This window comes from Medicago truncatula, chromosome 1 (assembly GCF_003473485.1).
Source record: "Medicago truncatula cultivar Jemalong A17 chromosome 1, MtrunA17r5.0-ANR, whole genome shotgun sequence".
Classification (NCBI taxonomy): Eukaryota; Viridiplantae; Streptophyta; class Magnoliopsida; order Fabales; family Fabaceae; genus Medicago; species Medicago truncatula.
In genome coordinates, this window is record NC_053042.1 from 25,435,312 (window position 1) to 25,452,246 (window position 16,935).

At 39.3% G+C, this 16,935-nt stretch overlaps 1 protein-coding gene across 1 annotated transcript; it reads left to right on the forward strand.

The window, feature by feature from the left end:
- The first annotated feature begins 15,081 nt into the window (after window positions 1-15,081).
- Window positions 15,082-16,260, forward strand: LOC120578192 (uncharacterized). Its single transcript, XM_039830541.1, has one exon. The coding sequence runs from the start codon at window positions 15,082-15,084 to the stop codon at window positions 16,258-16,260; it is 1,179 nt and encodes a 392-aa protein (XP_039686475.1).
- Window positions 16,261-16,935: the final 675 nt, after the last annotated feature.

Sequence of the window (16,935 nt, forward strand, 5' to 3'; positions counted from 1 at the left end):
TGAATCTCCATGACGCGCGCAGAAGGTTCCTCTTCTCAACCAACGGAACAACATGAACCAAGTGCCAATTTTCCCATAAATCCTCAGTTTATGGAAGAACCAGATGTCAAAGAAGCTGAAGACAAAATCTGGAAATCCCAGGTAATCATCTCATGCCCAAACTCATCGCATGCATACCTAGGGTCTTTGCCGGACGACTCCGACGATCAGAAAAAACTAGACACCGTTTTTCCTTGCAACGAGGCACAATTGCCTCTTATTTTCTAAAAAGGTCCATATGACCTAAGTTTTTTGAAGTCTAAATTTAGGACTGAACCTAAGATAGAAAATAACGAGAAATACCTTGACTGGCTGGATAAAGTGGAGAAAATCAAAGGTCCCTGTAACGCCCTAGTCGTTATTTTATTATTTTTAGAATTAGTTAGAGTCTTTTGTGTGTTTTTAATTAATATATGTGATATATGTGGTGTGTAGTATTTATTTATATAATTTATTTAATATAAATAGAATAAAATGAATAATGGAATTAATTAAGAGTTTGGGGAATAATTAGAAATTAATAGTAATAAGGGAGATTTTAATGAAAAAGGAGAAGTTATAGTTTTAGGGAGTTAAGGAAAGAAAAGTCAGAAAACAGTTTAACGTGAAAACAAGTGGAGAAGAGAAAAGCTAAGGCAAGGAGAGAAGACCAAGAGAGAAGAACTTAGGAACTGATTTTGCTGTGCTATTTGTCTTTGCAATTCTAAGGTAAGGGTGGGATTATCTTTCAATAGTCATAATATGTAATTTCTGAAAATTAATCAATTAAACTGTTCTTAAGGTAAAATTGGGAAAATAAGGGTTAATGATGATTTTGAAAGAAAAGGTGTAAGAATCAGGTTTATAATGTTGTATTTGAATGATTAGTATGATTTCTAAATCCATGTTGTTGATATTGATCGTAATTGAAATGAAAATAGAATATGATGGATGAATTTTGAAAGTTCTGTATGAATGCTTGATTGGGCTGAATTGATGTGGTTGATGTTTAGTTGCTGTTCCTTTTGATGTCCGATTGTATATAGGAGTTGTAAACATTTCTGGAAAACGTTTTGGGTGATCAGGGGATTAAAACTGGGTTTTTGGAGTGAGGAGAAGTCTGAAAATCGTAACTTTTACCCTGCCCAGATGAGTGGTAGCTTAAGCGAAGCACCCGTCGCTTAAGCGAACATTCATGTAGCTGCCCAGGAATTAGATTTTACCCGTTCGCTTAAGCGAACAGTGAGCAAGCTGGTAAGCGAAAATTAAGTTTGATTCTGCCAAGAATTCGCTTAAGCGAGCCGTGAGCGACCCGTAAGCGAATTGAACCCAGACCTACTGTAAGATGGTCGCTTAAGCGAGCTAGCCGTCGCTTAAGCGAACTGAGTGTTAGTCAGCCTTTTTATGAACCTTGCTTCATGCACTAAGGGATCCTTTTGAGTACTTCTAGGTGTTCCTTCTAGCTTGTATAACCTTTGTATAGACATGAAATCCTACTTAATTTATGATGATATTTAGTTGGTTAACTTTTATGAATTTTGAAGATGTTGGAATACTTGAATCAAGTGAATGAAACATGTTGCATTAAGGGGTGGTGAGTCATATGAGTACATATGCATTTTTCGTTGAGTTGTATGCAGATATACACAAGTGGAGTCAGTTGCATAAGCATAAAAATGATGTTATGATGAGGACTTCGGTCCTGGAACGCTTTGTCGTTCAAAAACGATGGAACACTATGTTGTTCAAAACGATGTTATGATGAGGACTCATGTCCTGATAAAAGAATGCTTTAACCATTCTATAAAGATGAGGGCTTCGGCTCTGTTATGGTACCACATGCATAGTTGCAATTGTTGAGGAGTCTTAGTAGAGTTGTCATGTCCTGCATGAGTCTTAGAGGTGAAGTCGGGTTGTCGCATGAGTCATTGTTCACTATTTCTATTACTGTTGGATGATGAAGTTGCTAATGATGCTATACTATAATTGCTGAATGATTATGATGATAGGGTGTTAGATTCATTTATGTTATTATATATTATTATTATTGTTTGAGAATCTCACCCCTTCTGCTTGAAAATGTTGCCCTTCCTATGGGTAACTTGCAGGTGATCCTGAGTAGTAGGTGGTGGCTTACAGTGTCTAGGGCTCTGATACGTGGGATGGGATTTTATTGCTTGAATTCTTTCCTATGTATCATTTTTGAAATATTGCTGATGTAGCTCTTTGTGATTGAATTTTATGTTGAAATGGCTTTCATGCCAAGAATAATTATTGTAGACTTATTGATGTTACAAATATTCCGCTGCAAGTTTAATGACAATTTTATGAATGACGTTTGATTAAATAGATTTTTTATATACACTCTATTTAGAAGATTTTTACATGAAGAAATGTGGCATGCCCGTTGTGATTACTCTGATGATTGATGTATTATTATTATTTTAATTGATTTTGGGAAACGGGGTGTTACAATTGGTATCAGAGCAGGTTGGTCCGTCCGACCGTGTAGAAGAGTCGTGTTGAGCCACCTAGGATAGAGTGTTAACTCTAAATGTTGTCTTTGTTGTTTTCTGATTGCTATTTCTTATGTAGAATCTTGTAATGGCTGGTCGTAACGATGCTGCTATCGCTGCTGCACTTGAGGCTGTTGCTCAAGCTGTAGGACAGCAACCAGCTGCTGCTAATGGTGAAGTGAGAATGCTGGAGACTTTCCTGAGGAACCATCCGCCAGCATTCAAGGGAAGGTATGACCCCGATGGAGCCCAGACATGGCTGAAGGAAGTAGAGAGGATCTTCAAGGTCATGCAGTGCTCAGAGGTGCAAAAGGTGCGGTTCGGGACGTACATGCTGGCTGAAGAAGTAGATGATTGGTGGGTAGGCCTTTTACCTGTGTTGGAACAAGACGGAGCTGTGGTGACATGGACTGTATTCAGGAGGGAATTCCTGAATAGATACTTTCCGGAAGATGTCCGAGGGAAGAAAGAAATAGAATTTCTGGAGTTGAAGCAGGGTGACATGTCTGTCACGGAGTATGCAGCTAAGTTCACGGAACTTGCAAAGTTTTATCCTCACTACACTGCGGAGACAGCTGAGTTCTCCAAATGTATCAAGTTCGAAAATGGTTTAAGGGCTGACATCAAGAGAGCCATTGGATATCAGAAGATCAGAATTTTCTCGGAATTGGTGAGTAGCTGTAGAATTAATGAGGAGGATACAAAGGCTCATTATAAGATGATGAGCGAGAAAAGGAATAAGGGTCAGAGTAGCCGCCCGAAGCCCTACAGTGCTCCTGCTAACAAAGGCAAACAAAGATTGAATGATGAGAGGCCGCCTAAGGGGAGAAATGCTCCTGTTGATGTTGTTTGTTACAAATGTGGTGTGAAGGGCCACAAGAGTAATGCTTGCACTCAAGATGAGAAGAAATGTTTCAGATGTGGTCAGAAAGGTCATGTGTTGGCTGAATGCAAGCGTGGAGACATCGTTTGTTTTAGTTGTGGCGAGGAGGGCCACATTGGTGCGCAGTGCACGCAACCTAAGAAGGTCAGAACTAGAGGAAAGGTATTCGCTTTGACTGGTACTCAGACTACCAATGAGGATCAACTTATCAGAGGTACTTGTTTCTTTAATAGTACTCCTTTCATTGCTTTTATAGATACTGGTGCTACGCATTGTTTCATTGCTTTAGAATGTGCATATAAGTTGGGCCTAATTGTATCTGATATGAAAGGGGAAATGGTTGTTGAAACTCCAGCCAAGGGTTCAGTAACTACTTCTCTAGTGTGTTTAAGGTGTCTGTTGTCTATGTTTGGTAGAGATTTTGAGGTCGACTTAGTGTGTCTGCCGTTGTTGGGAATGGATGTTATTTTCAGGATGAATTGGTTAGAATATAACTAAGTCTGTATTAATTGTTTTAACAAGACGGTGCACTTTTCTTCTGCGGAAGAGGAGAGTGGAGCAGAGTTTCTAACTACTAAACAGTTGAAGCAGTTGGAACGAGATGGAATTCTTATGTTTTCGTTGATGGCATCTTTGTCGTTAGAGAATCAAGTGGTAATTGACAGGCTACCAGTGGTGAATGAATTCCCTGAAGTTTTTCCAGATGAGATTCCTGATGTGCCACCAGAAAGAGAAGTTGAGTTCTCGATTGATCTCGTCCCGGGAACGAAACCAGTGTCGATGGCACCGTATCGCATGTCAGCTTCTGAATTAGCCGAGTTGAAGAAACAGTTGGAGGACTTGCTTGATAAGAAGTTTGTAAGACCTAGTGTTTCGCCGTGGGGAGCACCTGTGTTATTGGTGAAGAAGAAGGATGGTAGTGTAACACCCCGACTTCCCAACAATTATATTTATAAATAAAATCAGAGTTTAAATCAACAACGGAGTGTTACACTGCTTTTCAAAATTTCTTAAATAGAATATAAAACTATTTAATTTAACCTCAATAAATTGCAGCGGAATATTTTTCAACATTAAACATCCTTCACTAAATCTGGCACGAAGGCCTCAACATAATTAATTTTCAAGGCTTTATTCCATCACAATAAAACTCCAAAGACATGTTCCAAAATTGATACATAAGGAATGAAAATGAATATATCTAATCCCCATCCCGAACGTATCAGAGCCCTAGACAGTTGAGCCACCGCACCTACTACTCAGAAATACCTGCACGTTACCCACGGTCGAGGCAACATTCAAACAGAAGGGGTGAGATTCACAAACAATAATAATAGATGTATATATAATCATCAACTGCATTTAACAACTTAATTAAATAAACATAATTAACAATATATAATCAACAATGATATTCATGATTCTTCAACTTTAACAACACTTACTAAATCAACCAATAGTGACAACAACGACTCAATCTCTCCGTCAACGACAACGACCACTACATGATCTACAACGACATCTACAACAACCTCAACAACTACATCAACAGCAACTACATCAACGACAACCTCAACAACAACAACTACAACAACTACATCAACGACAACCTCAACAACAACAACTACAACGTGGTACTATTTTCAACGTGTTGAATGACTAAGCATTCCGGAGCATAAGCCCCCAACAATTTGAATGATGAACATTCCAGGGCATAAGCCCTCAACGGTTGAATGACAAAGCATTCCAGGGCATGAGCCCTCAACAATTTGAATGACAAGGCATTCCAGGGCATGAGCCCTCAACGGTTGAATGATTAACATTCCAGGGCATGAGCCCTCAACGGTTTCCTAATCATGAAGGACTCAACTTGTGTATATCAGCATACAACTCAACTACGACAACGACAACATAGGCAACGACAACGACCGTGCATAATAACTATGACTCACTCCCCAACTCGATCAACATCAACCACCTATGACTCCGTTACTTGGAACGACAGCTCGCCACTTACAACTCGAACCAACACATTGTTCATTCTAATTGAATGCAGTTAAGTATAAATCAGCGATCATTAACAATCATAATCAATCAACGGCAACACAACAGTATACGACAGCATGATATAACAATATCTTATACAATTCAATGATGTCTAGCATTTTCACATAATCTAAGTATTACTTATACAATTTTATCACATTAATAACCTCAATTTGCCATGACCAGCTTCACAGTTCATCATTTATATCCTATACGTCTTTCATTGTTATCCCAAAGTTCAGCTCACGACTACTCGTGTGACAAAACCACAAGAAACCTAAACACGGCAGTCTGTAAAGCACTAGCTCGCGAGGCGAGAGCCTCTACTCGCCACGGCGAGTTAGGGTAAAACGCTCAAGAATCCATTCTGTCTCATTCCCGTGTTCAATCTCATTCTAAAACTTTGCCTAATCATTAGAGTACATGTTCAGGCCCTCATAAACATCCAAGGTTAAACTCACAGCTCAAAAACACAAAATCTTGCAAGCTCTCTGCCCACACTCGCTACGGCGAGTAAACTTGCTCGCTATGGCGAGCTGTGAAATGCAACTCGCGAGGCGACCACTCCTGCTCGCGAGGCGAGCGATGATCTTCATCACTCGCTATGGCGAGGTTCATCACTCGGGAGGCGAGCGATGAATAACAGTACGGCCAGGTTACAGTTTTTCTCAAAAATTCACCCAAACCCATTGTTCTCACCTTAAAACTGATTCTAAACACCAATATATGAAACATCTAAGGTCTGTTCATCATTACTACATCAATTCACCCTAATTCCATCATTTAATCATCAATTCTCATCATAACCCTAATTCCCAATTATCCAAATTGTTCATAACTTTTGTTAAAACATAATCAGAATCATATACACTAAAATTAATGTAAGTTAGCCTCACCCTTACCTTAGATAATCGAAATCGCAGCCCTTCTTGGTTCTCTTCCCTTTTCTTGACTTTTCTCCCTTTTCTCTGTTGTACGTAAAAACTGCTTCCCTCACTTCTATTTTCTAATTCTTTTATAAATATAATCTTCCCAATATTCACTTTACTCCCCCTAAGTTTACTTAATTCTCGTAAAACCCCCAAACTCCAATTAAATCCTATTTCTCACTTATTCTATTAAATAATAAAATAGTCATTTAATAAAATATACCACACCACAAAATCAACGTAAATCATTTAAAAATCATATAAAAAGACTTTAAATCAACTAAAAATAATTAAATAAAAATGGGGCGTTACAACTCTCCCCAACTTGAAGAATTTTCGTCCTCGAAAATATACCTCAGATCAGACGATCCTCATTCGCTGTCTGAGTACCAGCTAAAGCAAACACTCTTCCACTCGCCTGACCCTTCTTAGGCTTCTTGCACTGCGAACTAAGATGACCTTCCTCATCACAATTGAAACAAACAATATCACCACGCTTGCATTCAGCTATTGTATGCCCTTTCTTCCCACATCGGAAGCACTTCTTCTCCTCACCATTGCAAACATTACTCTTGTGGCCCTTCTCACCACACTTGTAGCAAACAATCTCAGCAGGATCATCTCTCCTCTTAGGTCTCCTCTCATCAGTCAATCTCTGTTCCCCTTGGTTTACAGGAGCACTGTAGGGTTTCGGACGACCTTGTTGACCCTTGTTCCTCCGCTCATTCCTAATCTTATAGTGAGCTTTGGTATCCTCCTCATATATCCTGCAGCTATTCACCAACTCGGAAAAGACTCTGATCTGCTGATACCCAATAGCTCTCTTAATGTCAGCTCTCAAGCCATTCTCAAACTTAATGCACTTGGAGAACTCCGCTGTCTCTGCACTGTAATGAGGGTAGAACTTAGCAAGTTCCACAAACTTAGCAGCATACTCCGTAACTGACATATCCCCCTGTTTCAGCTCCAGAAATTCAATTTCCTTTTTCCCTCGGACATCCTCCGGAAAATACCTATTCAGGAATTCTCTCCTGAACACAGCCCAGGTCACCACAGCACCATCTTGTTCAAGCACAGGTAAAAGACTTATCCACCAATCATCTGCCTCTTCAGCTAACATGTGCGTACCAAACCGCACCTTCTGCACCTCTGAACACTGCATAACTCTAAAAATTCTTTCAACTTCCTTGAGCCACTTCTGGGCTCCGTCAGGGTCATACCTTCCTTTGAATGTTGGTGGATGATTTCTCAAAAAAGTTTCCAACATTCTTACTCCATCGTTACCAGCACCAGCTTGTGGGTGTTGTCCTACAGCTTGAGCTACAGCCTCAAGCGCAGCAGCAATAGCAGCATCATTTCTCCCAGCCATTTTAAAACTCTACACCACAAACAACAATCAGAACAACAACAAAAAGCAACATTAAAGTTGACACTCTATCCTAGGTGGCTCAACACGACTCTACTACTTGGCCGGACGGACCAACCAGGCTCTGATACCAATTGTAACACCCCGACTTCCCAACAATTATATTTATAAATAAAATCAGAGTTTAAATCAACAACGGAGTGTTACACTGCTTTTCAAAATTTCTTAAATAGAATATAAAACTATTTAATTTAACCTCAATAAATTGCAGCGGAATATTTTTCAACATTAAACATCCTTCACTAAATCTGGCACGAAGGCCTCAACATAATTAATTTTCAAGGCTTTATTCCATCACAATAAAACTCCAAAGACATGTTCCAAAATTGATACATAAGGAATGAAAATGAATATATCTAATCCCCATCCCGAACGTATCAGAGCCCTAGACAGTTGAGCCACCGCACCTACTACTCAGAAATACCTGCACGTTACCCACGGTCGAGGCAACATTCAAACAGAAGGGGTGAGATTCACAAACAATAATAATAGATGTATATATAATCATCAACTGCATTTAACAACTTAATTAAATAAACATAATTAACAATATATAATCAACAATGATATTCATGATTCTTCAACTTTAACAACACTTACTAAATCAACCAATAGTGACAACAACGACTCAATCTCTCCGTCAACGACAACGACCACTACATGATCTACAACGACATCTACAACAACCTCAACAACTACATCAACAGCAACTACATCAACGACAACCTCAACAACAACAACTACAACAACTACATCAACGACAACCTCAACAACAACAACTACAACGTGGTACTATTTTCAACGTGTTGAATGACTAAGCATTCCGGAGCATAAGCCCCCAACAATTTGAATGATGAACATTCCAGGGCATAAGCCCTCAACGGTTGAATGACAAAGCATTCCAGGGCATGAGCCCTCAACAATTTGAATGACAAGGCATTCCAGGGCATGAGCCCTCAACGGTTGAATGATTAACATTCCAGGGCATGAGCCCTCAACGGTTTCCTAATCATGAAGGACTCAACTTGTGTATATCAGCATACAACTCAACTACGACAACGACAACATAGGCAACGACAACGACCGTGCATAATAACTATGACTCACTCCCCAACTCGATCAACATCAACCACCTATGACTCCGTTACTTGGAACGACAGCTCGCCACTTACAACTCGAACCAACACATTGTTCATTCTAATTGAATGCAGTTAAGTATAAATCAGCGATCATTAACAATCATAATCAATCAACGGCAACACAACAGTATACGACAGCATGATATAACAATATCTTATACAATTCAATGATGTCTAGCATTTTCACATAATCTAAGTATTACTTATACAATTTTATCACATTAATAACCTCAATTTGCCATGACCAGCTTCACAGTTCATCATTTATATCCTATACGTCTTTCATTGTTATCCCAAAGTTCAGCTCACGACTACTCGTGTGACAAAACCACAAGAAACCTAAACACGGCAGTCTGTAAAGCACTAGCTCGCGAGGCGAGAGCCTCTACTCGCCACGGCGAGTTAGGGTAAAACGCTCAAGAATCCATTCTGTCTCATTCCCGTGTTCAATCTCATTCTAAAACTTTGCCTAATCATTAGAGTACATGTTCAGGCCCTCATAAACATCCAAGGTTAAACTCACAGCTCAAAAACACAAAATCTTGCAAGCTCTCTGCCCACACTCGCTACGGCGAGTAAACTTGCTCGCTATGGCGAGCTGCGAAATGCAACTCGCGAGGCGACCACTCCTGCTCGCGAGGCGAGCGATGATCTTCATCACTCGCTATGGCGAGGTTCATCACTCGGGAGGCGAGCGATGAATAACAGTACGGCCAGGTTACAGTTTTTCTCAAAAATTCACCCAAACCCATTGTTCTCACCTTAAAACTGATTCTAAACACCAATATATGAAACATCTAAGGTCTGTTCATCATTACTACATCAATTCACCCTAATTCCATCATTTAATCATCAATTCTCATCATAACCCTAATTCCCAATTATCCAAATTGTTCATAACTTTTGTTAAAACATAATCAGAATCATATACACTAAAATTAATGTAAGTTAGCCTCACCCTTACCTTAGATAATCGAAATCGCAGCCCTTCTTGGTTCTCTTCCCTTTTCTTGACTTTTCTCCCTTTTCTCTGTTGTACGTAAAAACTGCTTCCCTCACTTCTATTTTCTAATTCTTTTATAAATATAATCTTCCCAATATTCACTTTACTCCCCCTAAGTTTACTTAATTCTCGTAAAACCCCCAAACTCCAATTAAATCCTATTTCTCACTTATTCTATTAAATAATAAAATAGTCATTTAATAAAATATACCACACCACAAAATCAACGTAAATCATTTAAAAATCATATAAAAAGACTTTAAATCAACTAAAAATAATTAAATAAAAATGGGGCGTTACAGGTAGTATGAGGTTGTGCATTGACTATCGTCAGTTGAACAAAGTTACAATAAAGAATAGATATCCACTTCCGCGGATTGATGACTTGATGGACCAGTTGGTGGGTGCTAAAGTTTTTAGTAAGATTGACTTGAGGTCGGGTTACCATCAAATTAAAGTGAAGGATGAAGATATGCAGAAGACGGCTTTTAGGACACGATATGGTCATTACGAATACAGAGTGATGCCTTTCTGTGTTACTAACGCGCCTGGTGTGTTCATGGAGTATATGAACCGAATTTTCCATGCTTTTCTGGATAAATTTGTAGTGGTGTTTATAGATGATATTTTGATTTATTCTAAAACTGAAGAGGAACACGCCGAACACCTGAAGATTGTGTTGCAGATTTTGAAGGAAAGGAAGTTGTATGCCAAGTTGTTGAATTGCGAGTTCTGGTTAAGTGAAGTGAGTTTCCTAGGCCACGTTATTTCTGGTAATGGTATCGCGGTTGATCCTTCGAAAGTTGATGCAGTATCTCAGTGGGAAACTCCGAAGTTGGTGACCGAAATCAGAAGTTTCTTAGGTTTGGCCGGTTATTACCGTAGGTTCATAGAAGGATTTTCAAAGTTGGCGCTTCCATTGACTCAGTTGACTTGTAAAGGGAAACCTTTCGTATGGGATGCTCAGTGTGAGAGTAGTTTCAATGGGTTGAAGCAAAGATTGACAACTGCTCCTATTTTGATTTTGCCAAAGCCAGAAGAACCTTTTGTAGTTTATTGTGATGCTTCCAAGTTTGGTTTGGGAGGTGTGTTGATGCAAGATGGTAAGGTGGTAGCTTATGCTTCTAGGCAGCTGAGAGTTCATGAAAAGAATTATCCTACGCATGATTTGGAGTTGGCTGCGGTGGTATTTGTTTTGAAGATTTGGAGGCACTATTTGTATGGTTCAAGATTTGAAGTGTTTAGTGACCACAAAAGCTTGAAATATCTGTTTGATCAAAAAGAAATGAACATGAGGCAGAGGAGATGGCTTGAGTTATTAAAGGATTATGATTTTGGCTTGAACTACCATCCGGGTAAAGCTAATGTAGTTGCAGATGCGTTGAGTAGGAAGACATTGCACATGTCGGCCTTGATGGTAAGGGAGTTTGAATTGCTCGAACAGTTTAGGGACTTGAGCCTCGTGTGTGAATTGTCATCTCAAAGTGTGCAGTTGGGTATGCTGAAAATCAATAGTGAATTCTTGAATAGTATCAGAGAAGCACAACAAGTTGATGTCAAGTTTGTGGATTTGATGGTTACTAGTAATCAAGCGGAGAATAGTGATTTCAAGGTTGATGAGCAAGGTGTGTTGAGATTTAGAGGCAGAATTTGTATTCCTGACAATGAAGAATTGAAGAAGTTGATTTTAGAAGAAAGTCATAAGAGCAACTTAAGTATTCATCCGGGAGCTACAAAAATGTATCATGACTTGAAGAAGTTGTTTTGGTGGTCAGGTTTGAAGAAGGATGTCGCTCGGTTTGTGTATGCATGTTTGACTTGTCAGAAGTCTAAGGTTGAACATCAGAGGCCTGCAGGTTTGTTGACACCGTTGGATGTACCGGAGTGGAAATGGGATAGCATTTCTATGGATTTTGTGACAAGTTTACCTAATACTCCGAGAGGGCATGATTCAATATGGGTTGTGGTAGACAGGTTGACGAAGTCGGCGCACTTCATTCCGATTAATATCAGTTATCCAGTAGCTCAGTTGGCGGAGATCTACATTCAGAATATTGTGAAATTGCATGGGGTTCCATCGAGTATAGTGTCAGATAGAGACGCAAGGTTTACTTCGAGATTTTGGAGAAGTTTACAAGATGCGTTGGGTTCGAAATTGAAATTGAGTTCAGCTTATCATCCGCAGACAGATGGTCAGTCGGAAAGGACGATCCAATCTTTAGAGGATTTGCTAAGAGTATGTGTGCTTGAGCAGGGTGGAACTTGGGACAGTCACCTACCATTGATAGAATTCACATACAACAAACAACAGTTACCATTCGAGTATTGGTATGGCACCGTTCGAAGCTTTGTATGGTCGGAGGTGCAGGACTCCTTTATGCTGGTTCGAGTCGGGAGACAGTGTTGTATTGGGACCGGATTTGGTTCATGAGACTACGGAGAAAGTCAAGATGATTAGAGAGAAGATGAAAGCGTCGCAGAGTCGACAAAAGAGCTATCATGACAAGCGTAGGAAAGACCTTGAATTTCAGGAAGGTGACCATGTTTTTGTGAGGGTTACTCCTATGACGGGCGTAGGACGTGCATTGAAGTTGAGGAAGTTGTCTCCAAAGTTCATCGGTCCTTATCAGATTTCAGAAAGAGTTGGAACTGTGGCGTATAGAGTTGGATTATCACCTCATCTTTCGAATTTGCATGACGTATTTCATGTGTCACAATTGCGGAAGTATGTACCAGACCCTTCGCATGTTATTCCGAGAGATGATGTGCAAGTTAGAGATAACCTGACGGTGGAGACCTTACCTTTGAGGATTGATGATCGAAAGGTGAAGTCTTTGAGGGGTAAAGAGATACCTCTTGTAAGAGTTGTTTGGGGTGGAGCAACTGGTGAAAGTTTGACTTGGGAACTCGAAAGTAAGATGCAAGAATCATATCCTGAGTTGTTTGTTTGAGGTAAAGATTTCGAGGACGAAATTCTCTAAGTTGGGGAGAGTTGTAACGCCCTAGTCGTTATTTTATTATTTTTAGAATTAGTTAGACTCTTTTGTGTGTTTTTAATTAATATATGTGATATATGTGGTGTGTAGTATTTATTTATATAATTTATTTAATATAAATAGAATAATATGAATAATGGAATTAATTAAGAGTTTGGGGAATAATTAGAAATTAATAGTAATAAGGGAGGTTTTAATGAAAAAGGAGAAGTTATAGTTTTAGGGAGTTAAGGAAAGAAAAGTCAGAAAACAATTTAACGTGAAAACAAGTGGAGAAGAGAAAAGCTAAGGCAAGGAGAGAAGACCAAGAGAGAAGAACTTAGGAACTGATTTTGCTGTGCTATTTGTCTTTGCAATTCTAAGGTAAGGGTGGGATTATCTTCCAATAGTCATAATATGTAATTTCTGAAAATTAATCAATTAAACTGTTCTTAAGGTAAAATTGGGAAAATAAGGGTTAATGATGATTTTGAAAGAAAAGGTGTAAGAATCAAGTTTATAATGTTGTATTTGAATGATTAGTATGATTTCTTAATCCATGTTGTTGATATTGATCGTAATTGAAATGAAAATAGAATATGATGGATGAATTTTGGAAGTTCTGTATGAATGCTTGATTGGGCTGAATTGATGTGGTTGATGTTTAGTTGCTGTTCCTTTTGATGTCCGATTGTATATAGGACTTGTAAACATTTCTGGAAAACGTTTTGGGTGATCAGGGGATTAAAACTGGGTTTTTGGAGTGAGGAGAAGTCTGAAAATCGTAACTTTTACCTTGCCCAGATGAGTGGTAGCTTAAGCAAAGCACCCGTCGCTTAAGCGAACATTCATGTAGCTGCCCAGGAATTAGATTTTACCCGTTCGCTTAAGCGAACAGTGAGCGAGCTGGTAAGCGAAAATTAAGTTTGATTCTGCCATGAATTCGCTTAAGCGAGCCGTGAGCGACCCGTAAGCGAACTGAACCCAGACCTACTGTAAGATGGTCGCTTAAGCGAGCTAGCCGTCGCTTAAGCGAACTGAGTGTTAGTCAGCCTTTTTATGAACCTTGCTTCGTGCACTAAGGGATCCTTTTGAGTACTTCTAGGTGTTCCTTCTAGCTTGTATAACCTTTGTATAGACATGAAATCCTACTTAATTTATGATGATATTTAGTTGGTTAACTTTTATGAATTTTGAAGATGTTGGAATACTTGAATCAAGTGAATGAAACATGTTGCATTAAGGGGTGGTGAGTCATATGAGTACATATGCATTTGTCGTTGAGTTGTATGCAGATATACACAAGTGGAGTCAGTTGCATAAGCATAAAAATGATGTTATGATGAGGACTTCGGTCCTGGAACGCTTTGTCGTTAAAAAACGATGGAACACTATGTTGTTCAAAACGATGTTATGATGAGGATTCATGTCCTGATAAAAGAATGCTTTAACCATTCGATAAAGATCAGGGCTTCGGCTCTGTTATGTTACCACATGCATAGTTGCAATTGTTGAGGAGTCTTAGTAGAGTTGTCATGTCCTGCATGAGTCTTAGAGGTGAAGTCGGGTTGTCGCATGAGTCATTGTTCACTATTTCTATTACTGTTGGATGATGAAGGTGCTAATGATGCTATACTATAATTGCTGAATGATTATGATGATAGGGTGTTAGATTCATTTATGTTATTATATATTATTATTATTGTTTGAGAATCTCACCCCTTCTGCTTGAAAATGTTGCCCTTCCTATGGGTAACTTGCAGGTGATCCTGAGTAGTAGGTGGTGGCTCACAGTGTCTAGGGCTCTGATACGTGGGATGGGATTTTATTGCTTGAATTCTTTCCTATGTATCATTTTTGAAATATTGCTGATGTAGCCCTTTGTGATTGAATTTTATGTTGAAATGGCTTTCATGCCAAGAATAATTATTGTAGACTTATTGATGTTACAAATATTCCGCTGCAAGTTTAATGACAATTTTATGAATGACGTTTGATTAAATAGATTTTTTATATACACTCTATTTAGAAGATTTTTACATGAAGAAATGTGGCATGCCCGTTGTGATTACTCTGATGATTGATGTATTATTATTATTTTAATTGATTTTGGGAAACGGGGTGTTACAGTCCCTTTTGGAAAGAAATGGGAGTTTTCGATCTTATTCAGCTATCCCGGCAGGGACCAAAATATCATAATGAGATGATAATCGCTGCTCTCCATTTCTGGAACCCTTCAACCAATAGCCTTCACTTAAAGTGTGGGATGCTGACTCCTACTTTGCTAGATGTTGCTGGTCTAGTGGGTCTGAAACCTGTAGGCCAAATTTTCGACCCTGATACTCATTCCTCGGAGATATCTTTCGATTTTTCGAGACCTGCCGATGGTAACTTCATCATTGATCATCACGACACTTCCAGTACCACAGTGTCTGATCAGGAGCATATCGCCTTTTTGACTTATTGGCTATCCATGTACATTTTTTGCTCAAGGTCAATTCAGATTCCCAAGAAATTCACCACTTTAGCAATCCAATTGCATGAAGGGAGGGATATATGCCTAAGCAAGCTTATCTTAGGATCTCTATACGAGAGTTTGAACCATGCAGTATCCAGTATAAAAGATTTCCAACCTGGTAGCAGTCTCATTATTCCTGGCCCTATCTGGTTATTCCAACTCTGGCTTCTGGCCACTTTCAGAACAAAGTTGGCAGTTCACCTGCCCCCTGCTCTTTCGAAAGCTTATGATAATAGGTCAATCGAAGGTCTAGGTCTGGCCATGCTTCAGTACGGAAATAGGAGTTCTCCTGATTTGTTTGTAGTGGCTTACAACGCCTTCTTAGGCTGGACGTCTTTCACACCTTCGATGGCTCCCTTTACCACTAGATCTCATGGGCCTTCATGGTTTACGGCAAGATTCCCAACCAATTCTACTAAAGAAGAAGTAGATATTAATGCCATCTGGGAAGCTTACCTCACCCCCACTTTTCTGTCTAGTCGAGTGACTGTTGGAAGCCCATATGGTGTGTACAGCTATCAACCTAACCATGTGGCTAGGCAATTCGGCTTAATTCAGATCAAGCCAAGTTCATTGTACAAGTGCTTAGATGATTTGAGGCAACCTCTCATAGAGCATGTATGGAGGTCTATCCTGCGTCGGGCTCAACGGCAAAAGCTTATTTTCGAACCCAAACCATTTACTTCATCTTTTGCATGCACGGAAGTGTTCTATCGATGGTGGCAGTGCTATTTTAAGCACCAATCCGATCGTATAGATCCTGATACTTTACTTCCTGAACTGATCCTTGCTTTTCACACTGTGTAGAGAAAATCGAAGAAAAACAAAGGTATGCATATTCGAGAAATTCAAGCTTTTCAAAATTTCTTTCAAACTGTATATGATCCTCTCCATCTAAAGAGGACAGCTCATTATGCAGCTAAAACATTAAAGGATAAGATTCACGACAAACTTCCTACGATGTCTTTTCGACCTTTTACCCCTAGTAAATATCTTTTTGCACTTCATTTTAAAACGAGATTTCCCGTTTTGCCAACTAGTCCGTTGGCCTTGGCCTTTAGGCCACCTTATCCCAAATGGTTATTTTGTGATAGTATAATGGGGATGAAACAAAGATTTATTAAGAGGGAAAAAGACAGAGTAACTGTGACCAAGCACAGCCTATATACATATAGATGGCATCTGCACTTAACTGATCCTCATATTCGAATTTTGTCCGAAATGGGATTAGGTGATGAACCCTTTCGATTTTTCTTTTGTAGAAAAACATCCAAATTCCGAGCCTATTATATTTGAATAAAAGAGGATACTTATCTGTTTTGTGTTTATGGCTAGCAGCGCTTCCTTTGGCCTCAGGAGATGTAGAATATCCGGAAGAAGACGACTCTCGAAGGACATATAGATCGAAGTCTGACAAGACTGCTCACAAGAAGAAATCTTCGAAGACGGACAAGAGGAAGAAGTCCGAAAAATCTTCCAAAG

Excerpts from the sequence above, each read along its gene's own strand:
- LOC120578192 (XM_039830541.1), top strand. The coding sequence starts at position 15,082 with ATGGGAGTTTTCGATCTTATTCAGCTATCCCGGCAGGGACCAAAATAT.